This window comes from Aspergillus uvarum (assembly GCF_003184745.1).
Source record: "Aspergillus uvarum CBS 121591 unplaced genomic scaffold BO82scaffold_6, whole genome shotgun sequence".
NCBI lineage: Eukaryota > Fungi > Ascomycota > Eurotiomycetes > Eurotiales > Aspergillaceae > Aspergillus > Aspergillus uvarum.
In genome coordinates, this window is record NW_020291303.1 from 196,671 (window position 1) to 223,046 (window position 26,376).

The following is a 26,376-nucleotide window of genomic DNA, read 5'->3' on the forward strand; positions in this document are numbered from 1 at the left end:
GGCAGATGAATGCATAGTGACGGAGGCGGAGGGTCCAAGCCACCGCCCAGGGCTAACCCTACAGTCAAGCTTCGAAGGTGACGTCGTCATCGCGGGCGGACGAAACCCACCCCCCCCAAAACATCCCCTGATAAAAGCTTCAAGCAGCGGCCATTTCTGGGAGAAGAGCTCATCACCCTAGCTATTCAATCGCACGGATGACTTGAAAGCTTGCATCTTCTTGTGATATGGCTTCCACAACTCCTCGCGATCCCGTGCATAATAATCACTATGTCGACTACGTCATTCGTTATAACTTTGGCGACAACGGTAAGGGCGCCACTGTACCTGGCTGGCTACTACCATTGAGTTTCCCCGCCCTGACCCAGTATAGACATCGTACAGACTACGGAGCAACTAGAACGACTGCTGCATAAGCTGTTTGAGGTTGGACTGCAAACCGAAGTGAGGCAGGGCGATGAAACATCTCTGCTGGTCTTTGTCCGCGCCGCGCGAAAGAAGAGTCTCCAACGCGCAGTGTATCAGTCTCGGTGAGTCCTCTACCCGCGCCTCTCTTTACGAAGGACTTGTTGCTTACTGTGACGTCTTCAATCTTATTTCAGAATCCGCGACTGGCTCTATGGCGTCCGCAACACTGAGCCCGAGTCAGAATCCTCGGCCGAGCCGCAGTCCGAGTCGGAGCGACTGCGCGTCATCTACCACATGATGACCGTGCCCAAAGAGGCTGGCGGCGCTGGTATCACCCCGAAACATGGCGAGTGGAAGAACGTCGATTCGATCTTTCCCTTGCATGACGAGGAGATGAACAAGCAGTGCATGAAAGACTGGAGCCAGAAGACGTTCCTGTCCCCGGAGGATCTAGATCAGATACGGAATATTTTCGGAGAGAGTGTGGGTACCCTTAACGGATTCAATCTCAGGACAGTGTCTGGGAACTGACAACTGTGCGGAACTCTAGGTCGGCTTTTACTTCTCATTCCTTCAGTCTTACTTCAGATTCCTCCTATTTCCAGCGATCTTTGGCTTTTCCTGCTGGCTTTTGATTGGGTCTTTCTCAATCGTTTACTCCGTGGTCAACTGCCTCTGGTGCATCGTGTTTATCGAATACTGGAAACGACAGGAGGAGGACCTGAGTTGTCGATGGCAGACTAAAGGAGTTTCCGCCGTCCGCGAGAAACGGCGCGAGTTTCGGCCAGAAAGAGAGATCCTTGACGAGAGTACCGGGGAAATCAAGGGCGTGTTTCCAGCAACGACGCGCATGTGCAGACAGTTGCTCCAGGTCCCTTTCGCATTGCTGTCCATCATCGCTCTGGGACTTATCATCGCGACATGCTTCGCCATCGAGATCTTTATATCTGAGATCTATAATGGACCACTCAAGTCGTACTTGGTAGGCTTCGCTAGTAGCTGGTGTTCCCTCGTTGAATCAAGCTGACGGATCAGGTCTTCATTCCCACTATCCTGCTCTCGGCCTTGATCCCGACGATGAGTACGGTCTTGGTGTCGGTTGCGACCAAGCTGAACGATTACGAGAACTACGAAACGCAACAAGCTTACGATGTCGCATTGACGCAAAAAATCTTCGTTATCAACTTCATCACATCATACCTCCCTGTGTTTTTGACGGCCTTTGTTTATGTGCCCTTCGCTAGCCGAATTGTACCACACCTTGACGTTTTTCAGGTGACTGTTCGTCCATTTGTCTCGAAAGAGGTTGCGACGAAGTCACGTACTGAATTCAGCATGGACCCCGACCGCCTACGGAAGCAAGTCATCTATTTCACCGTCACGGCTCAAGTAGTTGGCTTCGCCATGGAGACCATCGTACCTTTTCTAAAGCAGCGCCTTCTACGAGAATACAAAGATTACCTTCGCAAGAAGAACGGGAAGGTGGAGTCAGATTCCAGCTCTGAAGAAGAGGAATCGCCCGAGGCTTTGTTCGACGACCACCCCGATGAGACCAAGTTCCTCATTCGCGTCCGCAATGAGGCCGATTTGTCTGACTATGATGTGACCGACGATCTGCGCGAAATGTGCATTCAATTTGGTTACTTGGCTCTATTCTCTCCGGTCTGGCCGCTGGTCCCCGTTTCTTTCTTGATCAACAACTGGATTGAACTCCGGTCCGACTTCTTTAAGATCTGTGTCGAGTGCAAGAGACCCTGGCCGCAACGCGCGGAGACAATTGGCCCCTGGCTAGACAGTCTTGGGTTCCTGTCGTGGGTCGGTAGCATTACTACTGCAGCACTTGCGTACATGTTCAGCACTAGCCACGAGGGACCCGGTGGCGAGCCGACCACGATCAAAGGATGGGCCTTGCTTCTGACTATTTTCTTCTGCGAGCATATCTATCTCATCGTGCGCTATGCAGTGCGAGCGGCCATGGCCAAGCTTGAGCCCCCGAATGTGCGGAAAGAGAAGACCGAGCGGTACCTGGTGCGGAAGAGGTATCTTGAGTCCACGGTTGGAGCCCGAAGCAGTGACGATGAGATCGATGTTGACGAGAAAGAAGACCCATCGGAGCAGCTTTCTCAGCTGACTCGTGATACCCTGGAGGATGATGCTCGTTCCTGGGCGACCCATGACACGGATCCCGCGGAGCGGTTCTGGATGCGGCAGAAAGGGTGGAAGGAATCCTCTCAAGTCGGTGCGACAATCATCAAGACGCTCAAGAGAGATTCGAACGCCAAGAAGCAGCAGTGAGAGGGAGGCTTCTTCTTCGTTCCTTAGATTCAGTTGTGTACAATGATGCTTGTGCTGCCTGACAGTTACCGAGTATGAACGATATTTGTTCACATACCGTTTATATCTTGTTGAGGTCAAGTGACGAGTTCATATCTTTGTTTATTAGTTTCATGATCAACTGTATTTTGTATATATCAATTTGCTGTATATGAAGATTACATTGTTGAACAGTATTCGCACGTTATATGTGCAATGTGCTGGATTTGCAAAAACATTTGAAAATAAACAGTTTTAGTTGATCCGCTGGCTGGCGATCTTCACCTATCAACTGCAAGGACAATGAATGAGGATGGTGATTGGATCCACAGGTATCGGCGTTCCAATGCCGAAACTCCGACGGAAGCCTCGGAGATATCACACCAAGAGTGCCCGTCAATAGTGCCCATTGGAAAAGGATAACGCCATCATTTGCGACTGTGACCATTGGTTCAGGGTGGTTGCACCACTTTGTCAATCTCCTCTGCATTGTGACAATCCACAGCCTTAATGCAAGCCCAGAAACACGCCGGCTGTGGATGAGTCAGCCCATGCATGCCGGATCAGTCATCAGACCGAGGGAATGATGGGCGGCTTTGTCAGCAATATTGGCGCGAACCAAGAACAAGAACAAGAACAGTTACAGTTACAATAGAGAGAAATCATCGAATGAGCCTATGAAGCAGGCTGATATCTCAGTAGTCAGATACCAGGCCACATACTTCGTAGTCACTAGTAATTCTTAGGTACATACAAGTCGGAGTCGTCTACTCATCCTATAAGTCATTGTCGGAGGTTGAGTAATCGCGCCAAGAACCAAACAAACCAAATAGGAAATTAGTCTATTCCGGGCGTACGCACTCCGAGTCTTGAGTGCCGCAATGTGGCTTGGACACCTGAGGCGATGGTAATTCACCGGATTCCAGCCCCTACCCGGGGGACTGCCGGGGGGGAGGTGTTCAACAATCGTTGGTGACCTTTTCCTTCCCTTCCTTTCCTTCACTCCCTCCCTCAGTCCTACACGTCACCGTCTGACTGATACTTTAACTAATCGCCTCCCCCCCCCTTCCACTCTCACTTGCTTACGAGATCAGTCCTCCCTTCCCCTTCCCTTTCCCCCAGGTTTATTCAACGCCAATAATAGTCAGCATTTGGACTATCAAAGCGAAACGGACATAACTCGTACCTCACCAGTATTTACTAGCGCCAGCTTCCACTTCCCAGGAAAGCTATCTCCGCGTCGTCTGCTTACCTCATCCTCTCCCTCTCCTCCGTTTCCCTTGTCATTCTCTACATCCTCTCTCCCTTCTTAAGAGACCAGGACTTCTATACAGGCTGAGCTGTTCGACGGCCCCCTTGCCCGACTCGAATTGGTGATCTTTTGTTCTGTTTGGGCGCGTCCTCGTTGTTTTCGAATCCTATACTCTCGATGCAGCCCACACTAGCCCCAGCGCCGCATCCAAGCATGCAAACCTCTGCTCAGGTAAGCAGCCTAATCGTGTCGCGGTTTGTCATCAGATCGCGTTTGTCCCATCCACCCATTGCCCCAGATCGTTCCCGAGTGCTCTGCTTGTAGACATCGGACCTTGTTCTGTTCGTTCTCACGGTCGCTTCGGCTGCGATTTGGGCCCACGATGGCGGCTACACCCAAGAATCGACGACGCGACTGTCTTCAGCGCCTCCCCGGTCGCGTCGCGACGATTACCTGAATGATCAACAGTGGTGATGATGCTAACATTGATCTGTCTCATAGGATCATGCGGATCAGGGTAAGCTCTTACCTCTTGACCCGGTATTAGAGTTGAGTCGATACATGAGCTATGGCGACCGAAAAAATTCTCGCGTAGCTGGTATCGGCTCGACGGGCGCGTCTGTTGACGGCCAATTTCGCCAAACTAGTTACCTTGACTCGGGAGACTCGAATACTAATGCTACATCTGTACCAGTGCTGCATGACCAGCTGCTAGCTGCTCATCAACATATGTCTCACCCACAGCAACCGCGCCCGCAACCGCAGACAGCACCGCCTCCGCATATGCAATCCAATATCACGAGTCCGCGAGATCAGAATAACATTGACCCTGCCATTTCAGGCGCTGCAATGCTGAGTGGTCCCCCGCAAACACCCCCTCAACCCGAGCCTACGAGCCAAGAATCGCCCAAGACCTATGGGAAGCGACCGTTGTCAACCTCGAAGCGCGCTGCGCAGAATCGTGCCGCTCAAGTGAGTAAGCCCTTGTCGTCTTGATGAGAATTCGGAGAATGCAAGGCTGACTATAACAGAGAGCTTTCCGCCAACGGAAAGAGAGTTACATCCGAAAATTGGAAGAACAAGTGAAGGAGTTCGATGGCATGTCAGAGACGTTGAAGGCCCTTCAGGCCGAGAATTACCAGCTGCGAGAACACATCATCAATCTGCAATCTCGGCTATTGGACTCGCAGGGCGAGATCCCCGAGCTGCCCGGCAACATTGATCTGAGCCAGCCACGAGCGGACCTGTCTCTGCCTGGCACCGGCCCAGCATCCACAGGGGCACCTGCCCAGGCTCCTCCAATGCCTTCCCAACAGCCTCAAGCCCAACCTCAAGCATCTGCACCCAATGACGACATGAATTCGCTGAATCGCATCGCCGTGGCCGGTCTGGGTATGCGCAAACACCCGAACGAGGAAGCCAATTTTCTAGGAAACAACTTCCAAGCTCGCCGCCCGCGCGCTGATGAGGTTCAACCAGATGCGTCCGAAGCCCCGAAGACGGAAATGAGCCACGGCTTGCCGGTTGTTTCCTGAGGCATCACGTCATGTTGATTGCCAACACTACTTTATATCATTGCTGTTTTTTTGCCCCCGTTGATCCTCCAGTTTAACCATGCCGATTACTCTTGCTTGCAGTTTTTCTTCCACCCTTCTATGTATCCTCCTCGGTGTAAGGCGCCATGTATCTAGGTATTATTATCTCTGGCTCAGGAAGGAGCGGCGTTCTGCGTTCACTCTTCAGATTCTCTGTCTACTTTATCACTTCAAACCACCTAGAAGGGAAGAAAATGATAACCACGCTAGCATGCCTTGATGTATGTTTTCTACATTGCAGAACTCATCAGCATCACTTTTAACCACTTGTAATCCAAGACTTTCATCATTGATGCTTCTCTGATGTCTCTTTCTCGCCTCAAGTTGACTTAAATGGGTGAGAACGCGGTGGCAGAGAAGGCTGCTGGAAGAGTGACTTCTCTGAACCTGGAGGTGCCTTTTCGTCCGCTGAAGTGACTCAATATTCAAATTATAGAGGCTGGGTCTGGAACATTTTATATATCGATGAGGAGGTTTGTTTTTCTTTTTCTCACATACAGAGACTGCCCATTGGCTTGGATATGATCTTTAAGAGTATCCATGGGTTTTAGTGACGGGGTTTGTTAAGTTTGCTTACCCCACACCCATGGATTGTTTATCTTCCTCCCCCACCCTACACTTTCCAGCAGTGCCCCTCCTTTCAGTCGGAACGCTCGAGTCCACAGATGAGAGTCTTCTGTGCTCGGATGCCGCATACCATCCAACTCAAACTCCCCATGTTGAAGAATTGCTCGACAACATGGCTGGCCCAACTATGATTCAAGGGCCCGATGACCCCGTTGGGTACCGGTCCCGGAGTTACCAGACGGAGATGTATGAGGCCAGTCTGAAAGGCAATATCATCGTTACGGTTAGGTCAAACTGTGGCAAACTGGTCAAACGGAAAAAGCTAACAGCGTCTTGGGTTGTGATAGATGGGTACTGGCAGCGGAAAGACGCATATGTATGCTCTGCTACTATGCCCCCACATTGCATGTATGCTCTGAACTCTAATCATAACTATATAGAGCTTTGTTGCGGATCAAGACAGAACTGGAGAGGAATCCACACAAGGTGAGAAGAACAAGAAGAACAGCACCGCCTCTGCGATGTACACAGTGCAGCTGATGCGTACTGCGAGAAGTTGATGTGGTTCTTGACCCCCACTGTTACTTTGTGTCAACAGCAGCATCAAGCCATCTCAGAGCATATTCCCGCCATGAGAGCAAGAACCCTCACCGGGCTGGATAAAGTGGAGCTGTGGACAGACCAGGCCGTTTGGGATGCCGTGCTTCAGGACGTCCAGGTGGTCTTCTCCACACATGCGGTGTTGGCCGATGCTATGAGCCATGGGTTCGTGAGGATCGGTCAACTGAGTTTGATGATCTTTGACGAAGGTAAGTGAGCGACGCGGGTTTACTTAGTGGCCGCAGTAGGGCAAGGCTCATGGATTCCGAACAATACTAGCCCACCATTGCATGCGTCGTCACCCGGCCAATAAGATAATGCAAGACTTCTATCATCCGGCTCTTGCGGAGTACGGCTACAATGCAGTCCCGAAGATATTGGGTCTGACGGCGAGCCCGATTGTGAGATCTAAGCCGGAGGAGCTCCAGTGAGTGGCCAGGGACATGTTGGTCTGTCTTCTTCGTGTTGACCGCCCATGAAAATAGGAAGATCGAGGCCAATCTGGATGCAATCTGCAAGACACCCCGTGTGCACCGACACGAGCTGCGGCGGTTCACGCACTGCCCTCATCTGCGTCCAATGTTCTATACTCCCTTTGATCCTGAGACAGAGGAAATTGGAAGCAGGACATTGCAAGCCCTTATCATTGCCTGGCAGGCTCTCGAAATCGAAACTGACCCGTATGTCAGGCAGCTGCGGAAAAGTCCCGAAAATGGGACGAAGCTGCAGAAGGTGCTTCTCTCGGGCAAGACCTTTTGTCGCGAGCAGCTGAGGAAATTCGTGGCCCGGAGTACACATATCTTCGAGGAACTCGGGGAGTGGGCTGTTGATCACTACATCGCTGCGTCGTATGAACAACTCAGATCGAAGTCGGAGGACTCTCAATCAGCGTCAGGATGGACAGATGAGGAGAGAGCTTATCTGATTGGATTTTTGTCGCAGCTCCCTGCCCCGAAAGTCACACTCACATCGCCCAACGCGGATGACTATCGAATATCTCGGAAACTGAGTGTTCTTTTAGGATTCCTGCACGAAAAAGCGCACCCAGACTTTGCAGGGTTGGTCTTCGCAAAGCAGCGTGTAACAGTTAGTGTGCTGGCGCGACTGCTATCAGTCCACCCGTCGACGAGGGGTCGCTTTCGCTCTGCCGCCTATGTTGGCTGGTCCAACGGTGGCAGCAAAGACGTTCTGGGCGAGCTCTTGGATCCTCGACTGCAGCGTGAAACCCTGAGTGACTTCAAAAGTGGACAGACAAACTTGATAGTCGCAACCGATGTGCTTGAGGAGGGTATCGACATTAGTGCATGCAGCGTGGTGGTTTGTTATGACAAGCCACCCAATTTGAAGTCGTTTGTCCAGCGTCGTGGGCGGGCACGACATAAGCAGTCAACCTATGCCATCATATTCGCAGACAATGACGAATCTGCTGGAACCGGCAGATGGGAGTCCCTTGAGCAAGCCATGATAAGAGCCTACGAAGATGATGAACGGAAGTTGCTGGAGGCGTGTGCCCTTGAGGAGCTCAACGAAGAAGTGACGGAAAGACTTGTCGTTGAGTCTACCGGGTATGCACCCTTTCAGAACCTACTATTGTATTATTCAGCTAACATCTGATCCAGTGCTGTGCTCACGGCAGATGGTGCTGTAGCACATTTGACGCATTTCTGCGATGTCTTGCCCCATCAGCCCTATGTCGATACTCGGGCTGAGTACTCCTATGAAATAGACGATACAGGATTGCTGAGAGGAACAGTGATTCTTCCAGCGTGTGTTCACCCGAACATTCGTCGAACCGACGGCAAGCGATGGTGGAAAACAGAGCGGGCAGCGAGAAAAGAAGCGGCTTTTCAGGCATACAAGGCGCTGTACAATTTCGGTTTGCTGAACGACAATCTTCTCCCATTCACCGGCAAAGAAGAGCTTGAGAAGACTGATACTGCGGATATTCCAGCTCTACTAAAAGTGGCAGAGCAGTACGATCCCTGGGTTGATTGGGCGTATTCATGGTCCTCGCCAGATTTTCACCAGACTCGAATTGCTGTTGGACGCAATGGGGACGCTGCCCACATGTACATGAGGTTGACTACACCGACAGTCTTGCCATTACTCAACCCGATGACTTTATTCTGGGACAGCAAGACCACCTTCACGTTGAACTTTGAGGCTCCTAATCAAGAGTTAAGCCTGTCAGCTGACGCCGTCGAGCATATGGGGTCGATCACCTCACTCTTCCTTCGAGCAATTAGTTCAAAAGCTGCGACACAAGAGCAAGATTTTGTGCTGCTATTTGGGCCAGACGTACCTCACACAGAGCTGGAAAGCTGGTTCCTCCGCCATGAGGGTAATGAGTCTGCCCATGATGTGTATGCCCGCAACAATCACCCTGCCGTGATGGGCGTCGTGAGAGATTGCTACAACAATCCGATGCTTTTCCGGGAGTGGGTTGTAGCAGAAGAGGACGGCTTGACTGTTGTCAAAGTCGAGTGTACTAATCTCCCTCGCAGGAGAAACCTTTTGCATCGCCAAACGTTGGCTACAAAGATGGAGGTCGATATGCCAGCCACTTCCGCGAAAGTGTGCGTTATACCAGCAGACTCATGTACTATTGAGAAGCTCTCATTCACACAGAGCATTTTTGGCCGCTTTATATCTGCTATCATCGATAGACTAGAAGCGAAGCTGCTTGCGAAGAGGCTGTGTCAGACAATCTTGCAAGATGTCGACTTCTCGAACACCGACCATGTTACAACTGCCATCACCACACCCTCAGCCGGCGGCTTAACGAATTACCAACGTTATGAATTCTTTGGTGACACGGTTTTGAAGTTCGCTGTATCCTGCCAACTCTTCTTTCAAAACCCCAACTGGCATGAAGGGTATTTGTCCCAGGGAAGGGACTCGATCATCAGGAATCATCGCCTCGCTCGCGCCGCGCTTGACGCCGGGCTGGACGCTTTCATCATTAACAAGGTCTCCACACCGCGCAAGTGGAGTGCGCCGCTCATCTCCGAGAAACTAGCATCTGCTGCCGGTCGACGTTCCATGTCATCGAAGGTGCTTGCTGATGTAGTGGAGGCCCTCATTGGCGCAGCGTACCTTGACGGCGGGTTTGATCGAGCTCACGCCTGCATCCGACGCTTTCTCCCCGAAGTTGATCTCGAACACCTAGGCCAGACTCTCACACCCGCCGAGTCACCCACACAGCACACCGTCAACGACGAGAAGCTTGTCGAGCGCATCGGCTACACGTTCCAGAACCCCGCGATCCTCGTCGAGGCGCTCACCCACCCGTCCTGCCAGCACGATGCTTCAACACAATCGTACCAACGCCTCGAGTTCCTCGGCGACGCCGTCCTAGACATGGTCATCCTAACCGCCCTCCTCGCTCACCCCACGGAAATCTCCCAGGGAGAAATGACCCGCATCAAACACGCCGTCGTGAACGCCAATCTTCTCGCCTTCTTCTGCATGGAGTTCTCCCTCAACCAAGAGCGCACCCACGTCGAGACCCACGCCGCGGATCACATCACCCTCTCCTCCGCCACGGAGGTTCTATCCCTCTGGCACTTCATGCGCTGCGGCGGCGGCACCGACCTCAAACTCGCGCGCGACCAAGCGCTAACCCGCCACCGGACCCTTCGCACCACGATCCTCGACACCCTGCACCACGGCCCCCAGTACCCCTGGCAGGCCCTCTCCGCGCTGAACGCCGACAAGTTCTTCTCGGATCTCGTCGAGAGCGTCCTCGGGGCGATCTTCGTGGACTCCGACGGCAATCTCGCCGAGTGTGTCAATTTTGCGGAAAGGATCGGCTTGCTCTGGTTCCTGCGTCGCGTGCTGGCGGAGGGGGTGGATGTGGTGCATCCCAAGATGGTGGCGCAGCAGATGGCTGCTACGGCTGGGCTGGGGGGCACGGTGTTCACGTCGCAGCGGGTGGTGGTCTCGGAGTCAGCGATGGAGGAGGAGGGAGATGCTACCTATCGATGCCAGGTCGAGATAGCTGGGGAGGTAGTGCTCGTGGTCGAGGGTTGCTCATGCGCCGAGGAAGCGGATGTGAAGGCGGCATATCAGACCATCAAGCTTCTACAGAGTAGGGGTGCCTGAAGATAATGAGCCTATATATCTGCCGAAGCCTAATTTGGGAGTTGGGGATTGGAATCTTCTTGGAGAAATAATGGGTTTTGGAGGCTTGGGGTGCTCTGGGGAGCTGGCAGTTCGCCCTACTTCCAGCAATACAGGACCTGGACCGGAGGATCACATGGTACATTTCTTGGGAAGATATCAGAAAGAGTATGGTTGGGAATTCCGTCTTTTTGGGGACTCCTGGGTTATTGGGTTGATTACAGACTACCTTTTCTTTTGCTTGCTTTTTGGTATACACATGTTAGGACCGAACCAGACAGAGACAGATTGAGAATATCCCGAGTAGCGAGGCAAGTGCATGCTGAGCGATAATGGAAGCCTGGATTCTATGATCGTGATCTTGAAACTATCTGATACCTCGGTATAACTATTATCGTCAAGCCATACAGCTGACTTGGTTTGCCATGTACCTCAAGTCCATAACGAAAGGTGAAACGAGCAAGCTACGAACTAACTGGAGTAAGAATGATGTATTGTCCCAACCATACCAAGAGAATAAAAGAAATGATACAAAAGTCTCGCTGGGGAGTCTACGAGCCTCGCTCAGCCCTTTCTCTTCCCGGCTTTACCACGTCCACGAGTCGTCTTCGGAACAGGCTCCTCCTTCACCTCTTCCTCTTCTTCGTCTGCTGCTTCTTCCGACAAATGATCCTCGGCCCCCTCAACGCCATCACTCCCCGAATCGACCTGCTCATCGTCACTGGCCGCAACAATCACCCCATCGTCCGATCGCTCGCTGACCGACAACTGAACCTCGGCATCGGTGCTCTCCGCAGCAACAGCAGCACCAAGTGCAGGCTCATTCCGGATGCCCGCAAGCACCTTCTTAGCCTCGCTCTCCTCGCCATTCCACGCGCCGCAGCTCCCGCACCGCCAGCGCCCAAGCTCCTCCAGGGACTTGACGCCTGGGGGCGCCTGGCCGTTGACCAGCCGACAGGTGGCGCAGATCAACACCATGCGGTTTTTGGGCTGCGTCTCGTCCTCGCCCAGCAACACGTCCAGCAACCGATCATACCAGTGGGAGGATTCGATGTACTGCGGCGGGGTAGACGAAAAAGCATTGGGCGCGAACCCCGGCTCGTCGAATGCAGGCGGTGAGGGTAAGTTCGGCCCCTGCTGCAGCTGCCGCTGCTCGTGGCCTGGGATCATAAACGGAGGGGGAGGAGGGTGTTGCGGCTGACCACGACCAGGAGTGGAGGGCTGTGGGTTTTGTTGTTGTTGTTGTTGTTGTTGTTGTGGTGTACGACGAATATTGGCCGTCGGGGGTGGGGGTAGCCCCGTGCGTTGAACGAATGGCTGTTGTTGTTGATTACGCTTTCTGCCGGCGGCCGCGGAGGCGTCAGACTTGCGCTTCTCGTCTCCGTTTCGCGACTTGGTGCGCTTGAGGGTTCCACCGCCATATTTCTCGAGGAGCTGCTGGGTGGAGTTGTAGCGGGTGGCTTCTTTGAGTTTCTCGATGGTAACGTCGCGTTGTTTCTGGAGGGAGTCGAGGTGGGCTTGTGTCTTGGTGATGCGGTAGTCGTAGTACCGTGTGGCGCCGGTGCGGACGGTGTAAATTCTGTTTGCGTGGAAAAAAAAGGAAGTGTGTTAGATTTGGGGTCAAGGAAAAGGAGCAGGTGGTTGAGGAGGTGGGAAATGAGGTCATACAGGATGGGCCCGCCCACTATGGCGGCGTATTCAGCTATCCCCCAATTCTGCCATCCTAGCACCAGAGCCAAAATGATGGAGTAGAGGAGGTAGGCGAAGGTGGTGTAGAGGGTCCAGAGGGCCTTGAAGCGGCGGGCGTGTTGTCGGTGGAGGTCGAGGTGGTTGGTGGTTCGGGTGATCTTCTCGGATAGGGCTGATAGAGCTTTCTCGAAGGATGCTGGAGAGTCGTCTTCGGCCTGGTGTTTGGGGGATTCACGAAGCAAGTCAGTCTCAGTCGTTGGATGAGTGAGGGGAGTCGCGACGTGTGGGTGGAACGTACCTTGAAAGGCCACAGGCGCACCATGGCGGTGTTGTTCGTGTAGCGAGAGTTAAATCAAGTTCTGGATCAGTGAAAGAAGAAAGGGAAACAAGGATGGAATGAAGCTAAGTCAAAAGCATATTTGGTCGACGGGGGAATGGTAGTATATCTCCTGATGAATAGTAATTGGAATGGAAAAGAGTGAAAGAAAGGCAATTGAAAGAATGAATGGCTGGAAGATGGATGATGATGATGATGCGGGAACGAATTGCTGCCTCAGTTCTGAGGGGGGAAAACGACGTCAACGTCAGCTGCAGCCGCACAGACCACTTGCCTGTTACGGACAGAAGCTCCTTTACTTCTTTCCTCTCCTCTCCACCATCCACACTCTATCGTCGACACTTTTCGCCTCCTCCTCTCTCCTTCCAGAGTCCGTGTACTTTCTTTGTTCGTGCTTCTGTCATTGCCCACTCTCGCCTTGCGCTTGCTGAGTTGGAATTCTGCCTGAGTACAGGAACTGTGCTTCTCCCTACCATTTGTCATCTGCTAGGATGCACAGCTTGGTGAATCTACTAGATCCCACCCTGCGGCCGAGGATCAAGGTACTCCCTACCTAGTATGCATAAACAAGCTGCAGTCTCTTGCGTCGACCTGGCTAATCACAACAGCCTGCCGGAAACCATCTCCTGCGTGCTTGGATTTCCGGGGTCGACACTAAGCCTCTTTGCATACAGGGGTCTACCCAATCACAAGAACCCATAAGGTTATCCATTGCGACACAATAGCCAGCGAGCTCAACCCTGGAACTTGAAGCTTGAGTCTCTGGTTGACAGCAGAGCTAGCCACATTTGGCCCTGAAAGCCTGCTAGAGAATCCGGTATTGATCAGCAGGGGCCAGGCAGGCATCAGCCGAGGGAGGACGTCTACCGTAGTCCCAGACATTGTCGGCGATGCCACCAAGTCGCCGCGCACATTAGCTCTCTGTCATATGCCTCTCGCAAGTGACGGCCCAATCTCGACTGGAAATCTCTCGCAATTTCTTTGTCTAAAGTCTGGCGCATCGAAAGCTCGAGCACATAGGCGGTTCCAGACTCGCAAAACTGCCGCCGTCTACCACGGTATGGGACGATATTGAGCTTCGGCCAATCCGAAGCAATGTAGAGCGTGACGGAGCATGCAAGGGGGGCTCTCCGCTCTGGTTCCATCTGCTCGCGCGTATCAGCAGCAATTGATTAATTAGATACGGTCAAGTCCCGATGTATTGTGTGCTGAATGTTTCGCCACGCTGGGAGTATTTGTGAACGCAGTATCACCTTCAGTCCTCCCTGCAATACATCGAGATTCAGTCATTTAAGCCAAGCGATGGCGTAACTCTACTCCCATTAGCCTTCTAAGTGGCGAATGTTGGGCGGTCGGAATCGCACAGCTTGCATTTGTTGGGTTGAGAATCGAGGCTACCATACTTTGGATAAAGCAAGCCCTCAGCCATCGCTACGGAAAAGCGTGACAGCTACCCTTGTTAGAAGCATGAGAACCATGGTATGGAAGGAATCAGCCCGCAGTTCAGACTGCCCTGTTTATCGGTTACTCTTGACGCGCCTCGATGGAGATCACTGCAATCTATGATCCCATTAGTTCGGGTCACCCATCATGCGCGGTAGTGCCTGGGTGTCAAGCCATATTCTCTGTTGTTTTGAGACTTCTTTATTAGGACTCTATTGGGCCTTAGTGCCTTGGATTCGACTATAATATCCACATCCCTATTCGAACCGCACCGTCCCCTGATGGATTTCTCCTTGATATCAAAGAGCATGTTCGCACATTATACCAGATCAGATATTGACTGAAACAAACATGGCAGGCACGATTCAGCTGATACGCACCGTGTCTCTATCAAAGACCTTCTTGCTTGCATGTTTCGTGGCGGTTGCCGCATTTGGCTCGCTTGAGCTTCTGCTTCTGATATTTGACTTCTTCAAGCGCCGCCGGGGGCTGTACTTCTGGAGCCTGCTCTTATCGACTCTGGCCACCCTCATCTTCACCATTGTCATCACACTTCTGTGGTTCGCAGTACCGCAAGCGCGCTTTGGTCTGGTCTTCGTTATCGTGATTTGCTATCCCACCCTCAATGTCGGCAATACCCTGGTCATCTACTCGCGGCTTCACCTCGTCACCAGTGGCCGCAAGATTCGATGGCTATTTTGGATGATCGTCATCAGCTCGGTGGTGTTTCTACTCCCACAGGCCATCATCGTCACGATTTCCGCCTCTCCTGACGGCGAACATGTCAGAGATCTGTACAGAGTCTTCGAGAAGCTCTCCGTGACGGCCACCTGCGTACGCGAGATAATCGTGGGAGGCGTCTTCGTCTGGGCGACTGCCCGCAACCTCAAACCTCTGATCGTGATCAAGGGCCGGGAAGGACGCAAAATGGTCATCTATTTGATTATCGCGACCACCATGATGGTTGTTACCGACATCATCATCGTAGTCGTCGTCATCTGCGGCCAGCTCTACATCATCTCTGCCCTGACAGCTTTCTTCTCGGTCCTCAAACTGAAACTAGAGTTCTTCAGTCTGGGGAAACTAATTCGCCTGATTCAAAGCGCTCCAGGCGTCTGCCACCACCAGGCCACCGAGGACAGCTCCCTTCGCTTCAACGATAATTCCCCCGAGGTCGACAACCTGCAATTTAACCAAGGGTCTGCGCGCAGCACCGGCGCGCAGTCCGGCCAACAGCCAAGCTCGCAGGAGACAACCCAGACCCACCAAGAAGTGACAGTCAGCCCGGACAAGGCCCCAGAGGCACCCTCGTCACCCAGGACGGGCGATTCGATGGCAACCACATCCCGCACGCTGTCGACCGACCCTCTCGTTCACGGGCGACAAGACCTCGAGGCCCTCGAGCCCACACTCAGCGCTCAGCATCATCTCTCACCACGAACATGGAGCAACGCAGTATAAGAAGCCGTCGGTGCTCGTTACTGTTGGTGCCTTAACCATTTCCTCACCCTACCCGAATTTGTAACTAGTTTGCAGACCAACCTGCTTGTTTTATTCCAGTGATGAAGATATACCCTGGTGGGTGGTGGGGCTTCTTGTCATGTATCACATAGCCAAGGACGAGATGACATCCACCCCATTTCCATATATGCTTAAAATGTCTACAGATCTTGAGATGAGCCATATGCAATAGAGATCTACCCTACCATCATCCCTCAACCTTGGCCCATTCCACCTTTCCAAACTACACACCATCACACGCCATCAGCATCATAAACGATCTCGCTCGCTCTGCAAAGCCATCTGCATCCGTAACCTCTCGAAACTTCACTATACCGCTCACCCCATCCCTCATTTTCTCTGTCCCAGCCATCAGCCCGACAACCCCTCCCCCCGGGGGGGGGGGGGGGGTTGGGGTGCCTTTGAATCGCAAAACGCCCCTTGACCGAGACCCTCCTCGCGAGTCGGCGAACCGAAAATTCACTGAGACAGGTCCCGTCCGAGGCAAAGGAAAAGCCTACCCTAGAGCCCGAACGCCTAAGAAGAACCGGGGGAAACAAAAAGAAAGAAAGAAAGACGCTCGCTATAAGATGATACTTCACGCACTTGGCCTTCCTGGACTCACACTGCGACCTCACGGAACCGGAACGGAAGAAAGACCGTGTCTGGGTTGTGCTGCGTGAAGTAGGTACATACTGTATACTTCGGCACTCGCCCATCCATACTTCGTATCTCCGTCTTTGGTTTGTATCAGCAATGGGCGGATAGCCCAGGATTAGAAACGGAATTGGGGAGGGGGGGCAGTGAAAAAGGGTTGGGAAGGGGGTTGTGTGTCTTTGTATGGGCAGCGAACACTCCTGTGCCCTCTGGAACGTTCGAGACGAACAGGATTTGTGTATCTGGAAAAGGGGGGAAGGGGGGAGAAGAGGAGGAAGGGAACCGCTATGAATATACAGATCCAGAGCGACTACATGAAACCGAGTGAGAACGGAACGAACATCATGCGGAATGATCTAGATCGAAACTAAATGCAAAAGTTTTCTGTTCCCCCCATTCGACCACTGTCGGTTCAAACTAATCAACCATAAACAAGCCTCAAATCCCATATACAACTTCATCATACCGAGAAAGGGATTACTCTTAAATGTGGTGCAAAGTGAATACATTCTGCCTCATAGAAAGCAATGGCAATGACATCCCGCCAAAACTCCAACCCAGATCCCGCCCACCATAATTGCACCGGCATGCTTCAAAACGACCCTTGACTCCAGGAGAAAATTCTAATAAACGTATACATACACACTCACACACACAAGAACAATAAGAAAGATGGTTGTTGTGTATTTTAAATTGCGCAAAAGCTGTAGTAGTTACTCGAACGAAAAACATGTAGTCGAGAACCAGAAAACCAGAAAACAAGCCCGGCCATTGACGGTCAGAAAAAATGATAAGGCCCAGTCCAAACTAGTGGGGTATATATGGAAAGGATATATGGTTTGAGTAACAGCAGTCCCAGAAGGCAAGACAGAAAAAAAAAGACCCAGAGTGTAAATGCAACCAATTTTTCGTCATTATGACTTTGATAACGACGTCCCAACAAAAAGATACGAAGATCACATGCTTCTGGGAACAAAAGGCATCGTAACCGGTCATAAGATTTTCATTCTTCGTTGTATAGAAGGATAAAAGGGCAGAGAGATGGAAGGATTGTCGGAAATATATGGGTTGATATGATCGGAGATGAAAGTCGGCAGGAGTTCGAGAAACAGGGGGAAGGAAGTCGGAGGGTAAGCGAGCCGTAAGCCTTGGGACAATCTAGAACCAGCCCCCATTCTCCCAATCTCCAGGCCGATAGGTGGCACTTTTGCGGGCGTTCTCGTCTTCTAGTCCACTGAGAAGGAGATTGAGACGGTTGAAGTTGATGGGCTTCATCACCCATCCATCGAAGCCTGCACCAACATACAAGGGCATGTCTTTTTCGAGGAGGGAGGCGGACACTGCAAATATAGGTACTCGATTGTTGGCTTGTGCGATAGGGGAAAGCAAACAGTTCGACTCCTTTTCAAGCTGGCGGATCATCTTAGTCGAATTTATACCGTCGACAATGGGCATCTAATTGGTAAAAGCAGATTAGTATGGTACATCATCTAATTGGGTGATGGCCATCGCTTACCTGTATGTCCATCAACACGAGGTCATAGCGCGCAGAATCGGCACGGAATGCCGCTGCGCATTCTTCGCCGTTGACAGTCAAGTGAACAGCGTGGCCGGCCTTTTCGAGTCTTTTTTGTATGATCTTGCTGTTGATAGGATCGTCTTCCGCCACAAGGATACTGTAGACACCGGAAGGAGTCTTTGGCTCGGGATTCTGGAGAATCGCTGGATTCCCAAATGGTTGCGTGACGGGCGATGCGGGCACCTTTGTGTCAAACTGTGAGGAGTCTGCGGCATCATCTGCTGACTCGGTTTGGGCAAGTTTGGACAGCTCTCGGATAGAAACGCCAGCAAGCTTATCTTTGAGGCTATCGATCGGAATTTGATTAGGTAATTTTTCAGCACTACCAGCTCGCGAGCTGTCGCCGCTACGTCGTCGGGCCTCGTGAGGAGTGGTTGAGCTGTTATCCACGAGCACAAAGTCTTCTTTCGCCTGGAAGGGTGTGGGGCTATCAGTATGTGCCGGAATGTCAGCCGGCTCTAATTCCGGCTGCTCATCGCTTGCAGTCATGAATTGGAGCGAGATCTGAAACCGGCTGCCTTTGCCCTGTTCTGACCGGACACTGAGCTGACCGTGAGTGTTGCGGACGATTCGCGACACCAACGCCAATCCTAAGCCCAAGACTCCCTTTTCTCCTTCTTCTGCGTTCGCTTCGGTTGGATCGTTGGGATCGCGATCGAAGAAGTAAGTGTCGTCGTCGTTGTAGGAAACCTGTTCAAGCTCCTGGAACAGGGTTTCGAGCATGGTGTCGGACATTCCGCATCCCGTATCAAGCACTGTCATCTGGATGGTGACGACGTCGGGCTCTGGGGTGACTGGAGCGCGCCAGAGTTCCACAGTGACCTCGCCATCGGTTGTGTATTGAACTGCATTAGAAATGAGGTTGCTGATCGCCTGCCGCACGCGGCGTTCGTCGCCTAGGACAGTGCGAGGAATTCCGGGATGAGTGATCACAGTGTACTTGATGCCCTTGCGTTTAGCTTCCCCTTCAAACATGGCAGTTGCCTCCTTGAAGATCTGAGGTAGATCAAAGGCCTCGTCTTTAATCAGATTCTGACCCTTTTCGGTATTCGTGAGGTCCAAGAGATCGTTGATGACGTAAATGAGAGATTTGGAGGCAGAGTAAGATTTGGTGAGATTGTCGCGAGTCTCGGTATCCAGAACTCCCTCTAGGGCGATCTCGAGGTAGTTAATGATGGCATTCAACGGGGTCCGGACCTCATGGGCGGAGTTAGCCAGCAGTAGCTTCGTCAGCTGCGATCCCTCCAGGGCGGCTTCTTGCTGTCGCCAGACCTTAATAAATTTACCATATACAAGGCAAAGAACAGCGGCAGTTTCAACTTCAGACTCGGACCATTCACGAGACTGGTCGATCACTGTTTCGCTCCAGACCTGGAAACTCTTTCGGGGCTCCAAATGACCATCTTTGAATTCCTTCTCATGAGGATTGCCGCCCCATTTGATCTCCGTCAGCTGGCCCTTGCGGAAAAAGACAATGAAATCCTTGCCATCGGAAGATAGCGGCACATAAAGTATGCCCGAGATATGCTTGAAGCCTGGGGGATAGTGCAGATCGGGGAAATCTTTCGTTACATGATGCGATGCAACCACCGAATGAAGCCGACGCATCTTCAGGAATTCTAGTAAAGCCAACATTTCATGAGACTCAGTTGACTTGCCCAAGATTTTAGTTTCGCCGCGGATCGAGATAGCCCCATAATCCGCATCGAATAATTTCAGCATATCATCGGACGAGGCAATGATATAACCCGAGGGATTTGCATCGGTCGGAATGGTGTTGATCAGCTTGCGAGCTTGCAATCGTGAGGTGAAGGAAAGACGCTCAATATTGCGCGAAAGTGTGTCCCCGATCAGTCGACACATTTTGCGTATGGGAAAAGGCACCCTCATGGCCGCGTCGCCGTGGGTATGGCATGAGATCAAACCCCATAGGTCATTAGGGCTGTTGATACTGATGGACATGGACGAACGTACGCCCATGTTAGCGAGGTAACGGATGTGAATGGGCGACATTGCTCGTAGATGGGCGTGGGTCAGATCCAGAGGCGTTTCTAGATCCTGTGAACTGCGGCAGACAAGCCGCGAAGTAAGCTGGTCCCGATCGTAAAGTAATCGAACCTTATTTATGCGATACAGATCTCGGGCTTGTCTGGGAATATCCGCAGCGGGGAAATGCAGCCCTTTATAGAGATCTTTAGTGGTCCGCGGGTCAACCAACTCCGCCACGACGGTACCGTTATATTCGCTATCGAATTGATAAATCATCACACGATGGAACCCAGTCAATTCTTTCACCAGACCCACTGTAATGTTGAGGAGTGTATCGAGAGTTTTGGCATCCCCCAATTGATCCTGGATTTGACTGACAATGCTGAAGACCTCCATGGCGGCAGCTTCACCGCGTCTCCTGCGGGCATTTCGAAGGACTCGTAGTGGTTGACTGATATTAACGGTGCTGCTCGCCAGTTGCTCGGGGGTGGGATCAAACCCAAGAGTGTCGGATTGGGTCAGGGGGGTGGTGCGACCGCCCATGTTGAGAGGGTTGAGCCGGTCATCCTCCAACTCAAACTCGCAGATGATGATCTCTCGCTGAGTTGGAATCACATGGATGGCGCACCAGAATCGCCGGGGGCGTCCAGTGCGATCGTTCACCGTCAATATGAAGACCTCTGGTCCGTCCGCACTGGGGTCATGACCTTCATCGCGAACGAAGTCGACATGGTCGAGAAGGATGTCCGCCTGATCCTCTGACAACAGATCGCAGAAGCTCTCCAGGGCGAACAGACTGCTGGGGGAGTGGTCCAAAATGGCCTCTGAATTTTCACTTGCGACCCGAACCGACAATATACCATCTTCGTCTTCTCGCATGGCAAGCAAGACTCCAAAGCTTTGTACTGCCCCCGGAATGTGGATTGGTTCGTCTTCGCAAGCCATGAAGGTATCCGGGGTGTTGCCCGTGATCACGGCGTGTCCGCCTTGAATCATGACATGTTGGAATCGGGAGGTGACATGCGTCTTGTTCTTGTCCACCGGCAGCAGTGCCCCGTTTGAATCGACAGGCACCCGTATCCCAGCGTCTGAATTACGTGAGTGGCCTTCAGATGGTTGTTGGGAGGCATCTTCGGAGGTTGCGGGGGTGTATTGAGGTTCGCTGCTACTGGCAGCTGCATCGCTCGGTGGGGTAAGGACGGGTTGTGAGCGAATTTGATCCCAGGTGTCGGAATCTATGATCGAGTAGGATCGAGCTCCGCTTCGAGACTGCGTGGAGCTGGTCGCTGCAACGGCCTGAGACGGACTGATTGGGAATGGGTTGACGGACACGATCGATCGGATGGGGTAGACTCTATCTGATCCGCCGACGCTCGTATCACGACTCAGATCGGAATTCTCTGGGCTCGAACCCGATGAGCCCTCGTGGGTGGTAACCGCCAAGTCCGTCCGCGGATCGTCGTCGACATGCTGACTGGCGACGGAGGAGGGATCCATGCTTGCGACCATCGTCGTCCTTCTGTAGAGAGGATGACCGTGGCCGTGGGTCGATGTAGAAGCTTGCCACGGACTTTTTTTCAGCGCATTGGTGACTGATAACCACTGGCTTACACCAGTGAGTGTTGTGTTCGGGTGTCCACAATAGGCGAATTTTCTCAAGCCTCAAGCGAGCAATGTATGACGATGGATCGATGATGCACACAGGCCGGACCCTGACAGTGGTGTCCTGCACAAGATAGTTGCAAGTCTAACCCCGAGATGAGCAAGCCTCAAACGCCACAAAGCCCTGGTAAGCGATAGAGCAAGTGCTGACTGTCTGACACACAAGAAAGGAGGGGGAAGGGAGAGGGGGGAGGGGGGGAGGGGGGGGATGAGAACGGGGGGGGAGGGTATCCCGTTCCTTCGCGTGGGGCTGATATTGTACTAGACGAATTAATTAGCGACTCCAATCAGTCAGTGGCAACCCCGGGAAAAGCGAGCAGTAACCGATTGGCACGGATAATAATAACAATAACATGAAGACGGAATGAGGAAAAAACCCACCGTAGACGACAGCTAGTCTAAAGCCCAGCACGCGATGACGGGGAAGGGGGCGAAGAGGCGAGTGGAGGAAGGAGGGAGGGGCGTACGATGGCTTGATCACTGATGCAGGCGAGAGGGGAAGGAACTCTTATTGTGGAGGACGGGTACTGTGCAGAAATGGCTTGTGGTTATTATCGGTAATGGCGTCGAGGAATGATGTTGACGTTGTTATTGTTGTGTTGCCCTTCCAGTGTCTTCGAGGGAGGTTGGTTCTGTATGAGAGGGAGAGAGAGAGAGAGAGGAGAGGGAAAGGTGGTTGTTGGTAGTTTGGCAGTTGGAGGCCCAAGAGATCAGGAAGAATAATAGTGGGCAGAGACAGTACAGTATTGGGGAGGGAAGCACACTCACTATTATCTAAGAAGCCTCTGGAGCGCACAAGTTCTTCTCTCTTCTACACATGTTAAGTCTCCCCCGAATCCTGTCAAACTTGCCAGTTTACCGAGTCGAGTCTTGCCAGTCCCCGTGGGTGACTTTGAGTAACTCTGCGCTGAAATTGATGGGGAAAGCGAATCAACGCGGCCCGGCCGGGTGGGTGAGAAGCTCGATTCGGTTTAGTCTCCAGCCGTTACTGCACAAAAAGTTGGCAGCACCAATGAGAAGGACAGGAAGACTGGTTCTACCCTCGCTGTCGCTGGGAGAGCCTGGGAGATCCTGGGAGATCCTGGGAGAGGAAAAGATCACCTCCAATTTGATCGGATGGGGTTCCGACAAATCAGACACCACTTTTTGACATCCCGTGACGGCTGGATGTGGTAAAGCCGAATGGATGCAGTGTACCCAGCTTACCTCAGCTGTCTGCTTGCCCTTTCTTTCTATGGTACGGGAAAGCAAATGGAAAGGAAGGACGAGAAGAAAGGGATCACTCAACACTCGCTAACACTTCTCCCTGGGAAAGTTTTCCGGTGTTGACCCCACGATGGGGAATTTCTTTTCTTTCTGAAATAACCGACCAGGGCCTACGGCGAACTAGGCCTGAAGTTATCTCTTCCCCCGAGCCGCTGAGTGAGTGGAATGAGAACCGTAGTTTTGGTAACCGAGTCAATAGGGAAGCAGCAACAGCAGGAGCAACAACAACAACAACAACGACAAGTAGTTATTTAGATATTCCCCAGCGGCATGAGCTCGATCATTACGAAACCCTTCAAGTATGAACGTCTATTTAATACCAGTCCTCTTTTTATACACATCCAACCCAGCAGGGAGGCTAGTAGGTGCCCAGTGTTCCTGTCACAAGCCTGGAATGGCAGGCCAGTGTGGATCGCCATCATCATCAACAAACTTGCACGACATGATTCTTGGGCCCCCCCTTTCTTCTATGAGGAGCCTACACAGTCATAGAGTACATACGTATTTGTACGAATCTGCCAGAAAATTCTGCCATGCCCTTCTCGAATCTCGATAAGATGGGTGGATTCCGTTGCCTTGCCTTGTGGCCCGAGGGGGGGATGGGCAGGGGAGATCATATTACCGTCAGCTCGGTTATACTGCAGCTGGTGGGGACGCGATCGAACGATCTGTCTTACTTCAGGTGGAACTACAAGAAAAAAAAACCCCCCCTAGGAACTACCGGAAAACTAGCGTTGCGCGGCTGCAACCAGCTTTCTTTTGGTCAATAGTCTTAGTCTAGTCCGCGGTGAAGTTTTCCGCTCCCCCCTGACTTTCGAATCGTAGTCAAACGAACTGCCCAGTGGCCTTGGTGGACCACCCGCAGTGGGCAGCAAACGGGAAGGGAGGGTGGGGGAAGGGGGAGGGGGGAGGAGGTGCTTAAATGCCAACTGTTGCAACAAAAACCTGCTTGAGACACCTGCCCTGAAAGCCTAGACACAATGCCCTAGACACAATGCTGGGCAAAGCTTGGTTGGAGAACTTGAGAGTCTGTTCTCCCTTTTCCTTCTCTCAGAATTTGGTGGTATCGTGGCTTTTCTTCCTGGTCTAATTCCCACTAGTGAAGCTGCAACCACTGAACTCGAACCTGCCTGAAGCCGAGACTATCTATATGACCTGTAGTATTACTCATAAAGTAATGAGCGGATCCGATTCCCTTAAAATCCCGACGCTAAGGATTTTGATTTCGATCTGTCCACCCTTCCCGACGGCTCGGGCTCGGGCCCGATGCACTTTCCATCGCCGCCGGGCCTTTGCATCATTCTTCTTAGTGCCTCGTATTATTACTGCAGAGCAGGTTATTCTCTGCCTAAATCCACCCAGCGTCCGGTCCCTTGGCTCTCTCCAATTCATTCGATTCATCTATTTACGGCAGCCTTTTTTTTCTTGTTCTTTCTCTATAGAATATCTAACGAAGATCGACTTATTAAATATTAGTTATGACAGATGTCAGATCCTCTAGATAAACACTAAGCTGCGATTAAAATGAATCTAGATTAGGTATATGCAGTGCACACCACTAGGTTTACAGAAATGATATGTACAATATGACTGGTGCGAAGTCTATACAAGGTATACACAAATCGGCTTCTCGACCGATTGACCCTTCCCTTCGCTCAATCTGGGAAAAGGCGTATGCAGTAGCCATGCCCAAAGAAGAATCGCGCAGTCCTGTTGGCGCTTGGGCCAAGGACTGCCGCAAATCCTGGACGTGTGGCAGGCCCCATCCCGGGCAGGCATGGGGTTCGGACCGAATCAAGCGGGCAAACTAGGCGACCCAGTGGGCACGCTTGGCAGGTCGCCTTTGGAAGGCATTCAGCTCCTCGTCGGCTGCAGTTGGCATGGTCAATCCCCGAACACCTGATCTGTTAGGGGTTCGAAGGAACTAGATCTCAATAGCCACGTCGCAACCCGGGGAACGGATATGACAGGTCACAGAGGGATGCAGGTGATGGCCCTCAAAACGTACTTTTGTTTCACGCTTGGGCGATCAACTTCAACAGTGGCCTGAAGCATACATCAAGGAGGCCGGGGAGCCTCCGACGACTGCGACAGGGGCCTTCTACGTTCGGATAAAGCCAGGCTGTCCATGGAAAGGGCTGTCCAGGGGTATCGCGACTGCGTGTGCGCGCTGGGAGGAGCTGCTCGCGTGACATCGCCCGTGATCTGCTCTGGGTCCACGAAATTCGGGAAGTCATCCTGGTCGGTCGAGCTGGATTCGGACGGGCGGGTGTTGACGAGCGAGACGAGTTTTCGCAACACTCCGAATTCCAGCTTCAATTTGACGCTGTAGACAGCGGCCTTGAGCGTGGTCTGGAGGGTGTACAGTCCCACATACTCCAGCACGAGGAGCGACACATCCAACAAGACAATGACCATATTGATTGCAATCAACTCGTACATGCTCTTGTGTCGTTGCGGATCCTTTTCCGGCCGCAACCGGAGTAAATTGATCGTTTCAACAATGTAGATCCCGGAGATGAGAATCTCCTGAGCGCAAAACCAGGCCAGCTGCATTCGCTCCATCACATTGTACCCTCGAATGATCGGTTCGGAGCCGATGTAGATAGTGCTATAGGTAAGGACAGTCGTAGGAATAAGGAGGATGATCGCATCAATGATAATCATGGCGAGAACACGTCGAAGGGTCGTTTGGCTTTGGACCACCAGATGGAGACGAGAATATAACACAATGGATTGGCCCGGCACCATGAAGTAGAAACCGATTGTCGAAAAAGTGACCGCAAACCACAATGGGCCAACGGCAAAGAATTCCAGCAAATATCCAATCGCGTGGGGAATGACCCCGAGGACATCGGACAGAAGCATGCTCCAAAAGTAGAGTCCGCTGTAGCGAGTGAAAGTGAGAAAAATGAGAATAACGAGTTCGACTGCATTGTAGAGGGCAATAGCACTGAAGACAGCCATCAAGATCTTGATCACGAGGCTGGACCCTTGGTAACCTCCGATGAGGCCCTCCGGTGGGTTGGAGAGAGAGTCCCACATGACGACAAAGGAAAGACGCTGATATCAGGACGGCTGCCGGTCACCGTTCGACAAGAGGAAGAGACACTCGCGACTAATTGTGAAAATACCGTGAGGTACCGGGGCACAGGGTCAGGCACACCAGTATAATATGCGAAACTAACGTTGGCCCGCTCGACAACTCAAGAGAGCCATGGTCAGGGACAATGTAGCGCAAAAGTTGACTGGGAAGCCTTGAGAATCGAAGCGCGCAGTCTCATTCGCATGCTTTGATTTGTTCCAGACCTGACGACTGACCAGCTGATCGGGCGCAGTACGCTCGACCACCCGGGTTGGTCGGGTAGGTTGAGGAAACAAACTCTTGCTGGAACCT

The 26,376-nt window shown here is 52.2% G+C and overlaps 8 protein-coding genes across 8 annotated transcripts; 4 read left to right on the plus strand and 4 right to left on the minus strand.

Annotated features, from left to right (window-relative positions):
- Positions 1–227: 227 nt before the first annotated feature.
- Positions 228–2,888, plus strand: BO82DRAFT_380675 (anoctamin family protein; the record flags this gene model as incomplete). The annotated part of the gene is made up of 5 exons (XM_025637775.1): positions 228–309; positions 374–530; positions 603–891; positions 959–1,390; positions 1,444–2,888. 5 exons carry the CDS (start codon positions 228–230, stop codon positions 2,701–2,703), a joined length of 2,220 nt encoding a protein of 739 aa, XP_025495755.1. The 3' UTR covers positions 2,704–2,888.
- A 1,262-nt stretch (positions 2,889–4,150) lies between these two features.
- BO82DRAFT_371480 (uncharacterized protein) lies at positions 4,151–5,508 on the plus strand (the record flags this gene model as incomplete). Its single annotated transcript, XM_025637274.1, has 4 exons — positions 4,151–4,204; positions 4,475–4,490; positions 4,668–4,945; positions 5,005–5,508. 4 exons carry the CDS (start codon positions 4,151–4,153, stop codon positions 5,506–5,508), a joined length of 852 nt encoding a protein of 283 aa, XP_025495756.1.
- Positions 5,509–6,307: 799 nt separating this feature from the next.
- On the plus strand, positions 6,308–11,169 carry BO82DRAFT_380677 (putative RNA helicase/RNAse III; the record flags this gene model as incomplete). The annotated part of the gene is made up of 7 exons (XM_025637776.1): positions 6,308–6,418; positions 6,483–6,511; positions 6,576–6,621; positions 6,692–6,944; positions 7,015–7,162; positions 7,221–8,300; positions 8,355–11,169. The coding sequence occupies 7 exons, from the start codon at positions 6,308–6,310 to the stop codon at positions 10,837–10,839; spliced, it is 4,152 nt and encodes a 1,383-aa protein (XP_025495757.1). The 3' UTR covers positions 10,840–11,169.
- A 10-nt stretch (positions 11,170–11,179) lies between these two features.
- Positions 11,180–13,083, minus strand: BO82DRAFT_350890 (uncharacterized protein). Its single transcript, XM_025634269.1, has 3 exons — positions 12,845–13,083; positions 12,526–12,761; positions 11,180–12,436 (listed from the first exon to the last, which is right to left on the minus strand). The coding sequence occupies exons 1-3, from the start codon at positions 12,866–12,868 to the stop codon at positions 11,422–11,424; spliced, it is 1,275 nt and encodes a 424-aa protein (XP_025495758.1). The 5' UTR covers positions 12,869–13,083; the 3' UTR covers positions 11,180–11,421.
- A 1,590-nt stretch (positions 13,084–14,673) lies between these two features.
- On the plus strand, positions 14,674–15,953 carry BO82DRAFT_350892 (uncharacterized protein). The gene has a single exon (XM_025634270.1). It carries the CDS (start codon positions 14,678–14,680, stop codon positions 15,785–15,787), a length of 1,110 nt encoding a protein of 369 aa, XP_025495759.1. The 5' UTR covers positions 14,674–14,677; the 3' UTR covers positions 15,788–15,953.
- BO82DRAFT_163425 (uncharacterized protein) lies at positions 15,935–16,618 on the minus strand. The gene has a single exon (XM_025630277.1). It carries the CDS (start codon positions 16,543–16,545, stop codon positions 16,081–16,083), a length of 465 nt encoding a protein of 154 aa, XP_025495760.1. The 5' UTR covers positions 16,546–16,618; the 3' UTR covers positions 15,935–16,080.
- An 810-nt stretch (positions 16,619–17,428) lies between these two features.
- On the minus strand, positions 17,429–21,679 carry fphA (putative sensor histidine kinase/response regulator). Its single transcript, XM_025630278.1, has 2 exons — positions 18,000–21,679; positions 17,429–17,938 (listed from the first exon to the last, which is right to left on the minus strand). The coding sequence occupies exons 1-2, from the start codon at positions 21,558–21,560 to the stop codon at positions 17,642–17,644; spliced, it is 3,858 nt and encodes a 1,285-aa protein (XP_025495761.1). The 5' UTR covers positions 21,561–21,679; the 3' UTR covers positions 17,429–17,641.
- Positions 21,680–24,913: 3,234 nt separating this feature from the next.
- Positions 24,914–26,239, minus strand: BO82DRAFT_163466 (uncharacterized protein). The gene has a single exon (XM_025630279.1). The coding sequence runs from the start codon at positions 26,022–26,024 to the stop codon at positions 25,038–25,040; it is 987 nt and encodes a 328-aa protein (XP_025495762.1). The 5' UTR covers positions 26,025–26,239; the 3' UTR covers positions 24,914–25,037.
- Positions 26,240–26,376: the final 137 nt, after the last annotated feature.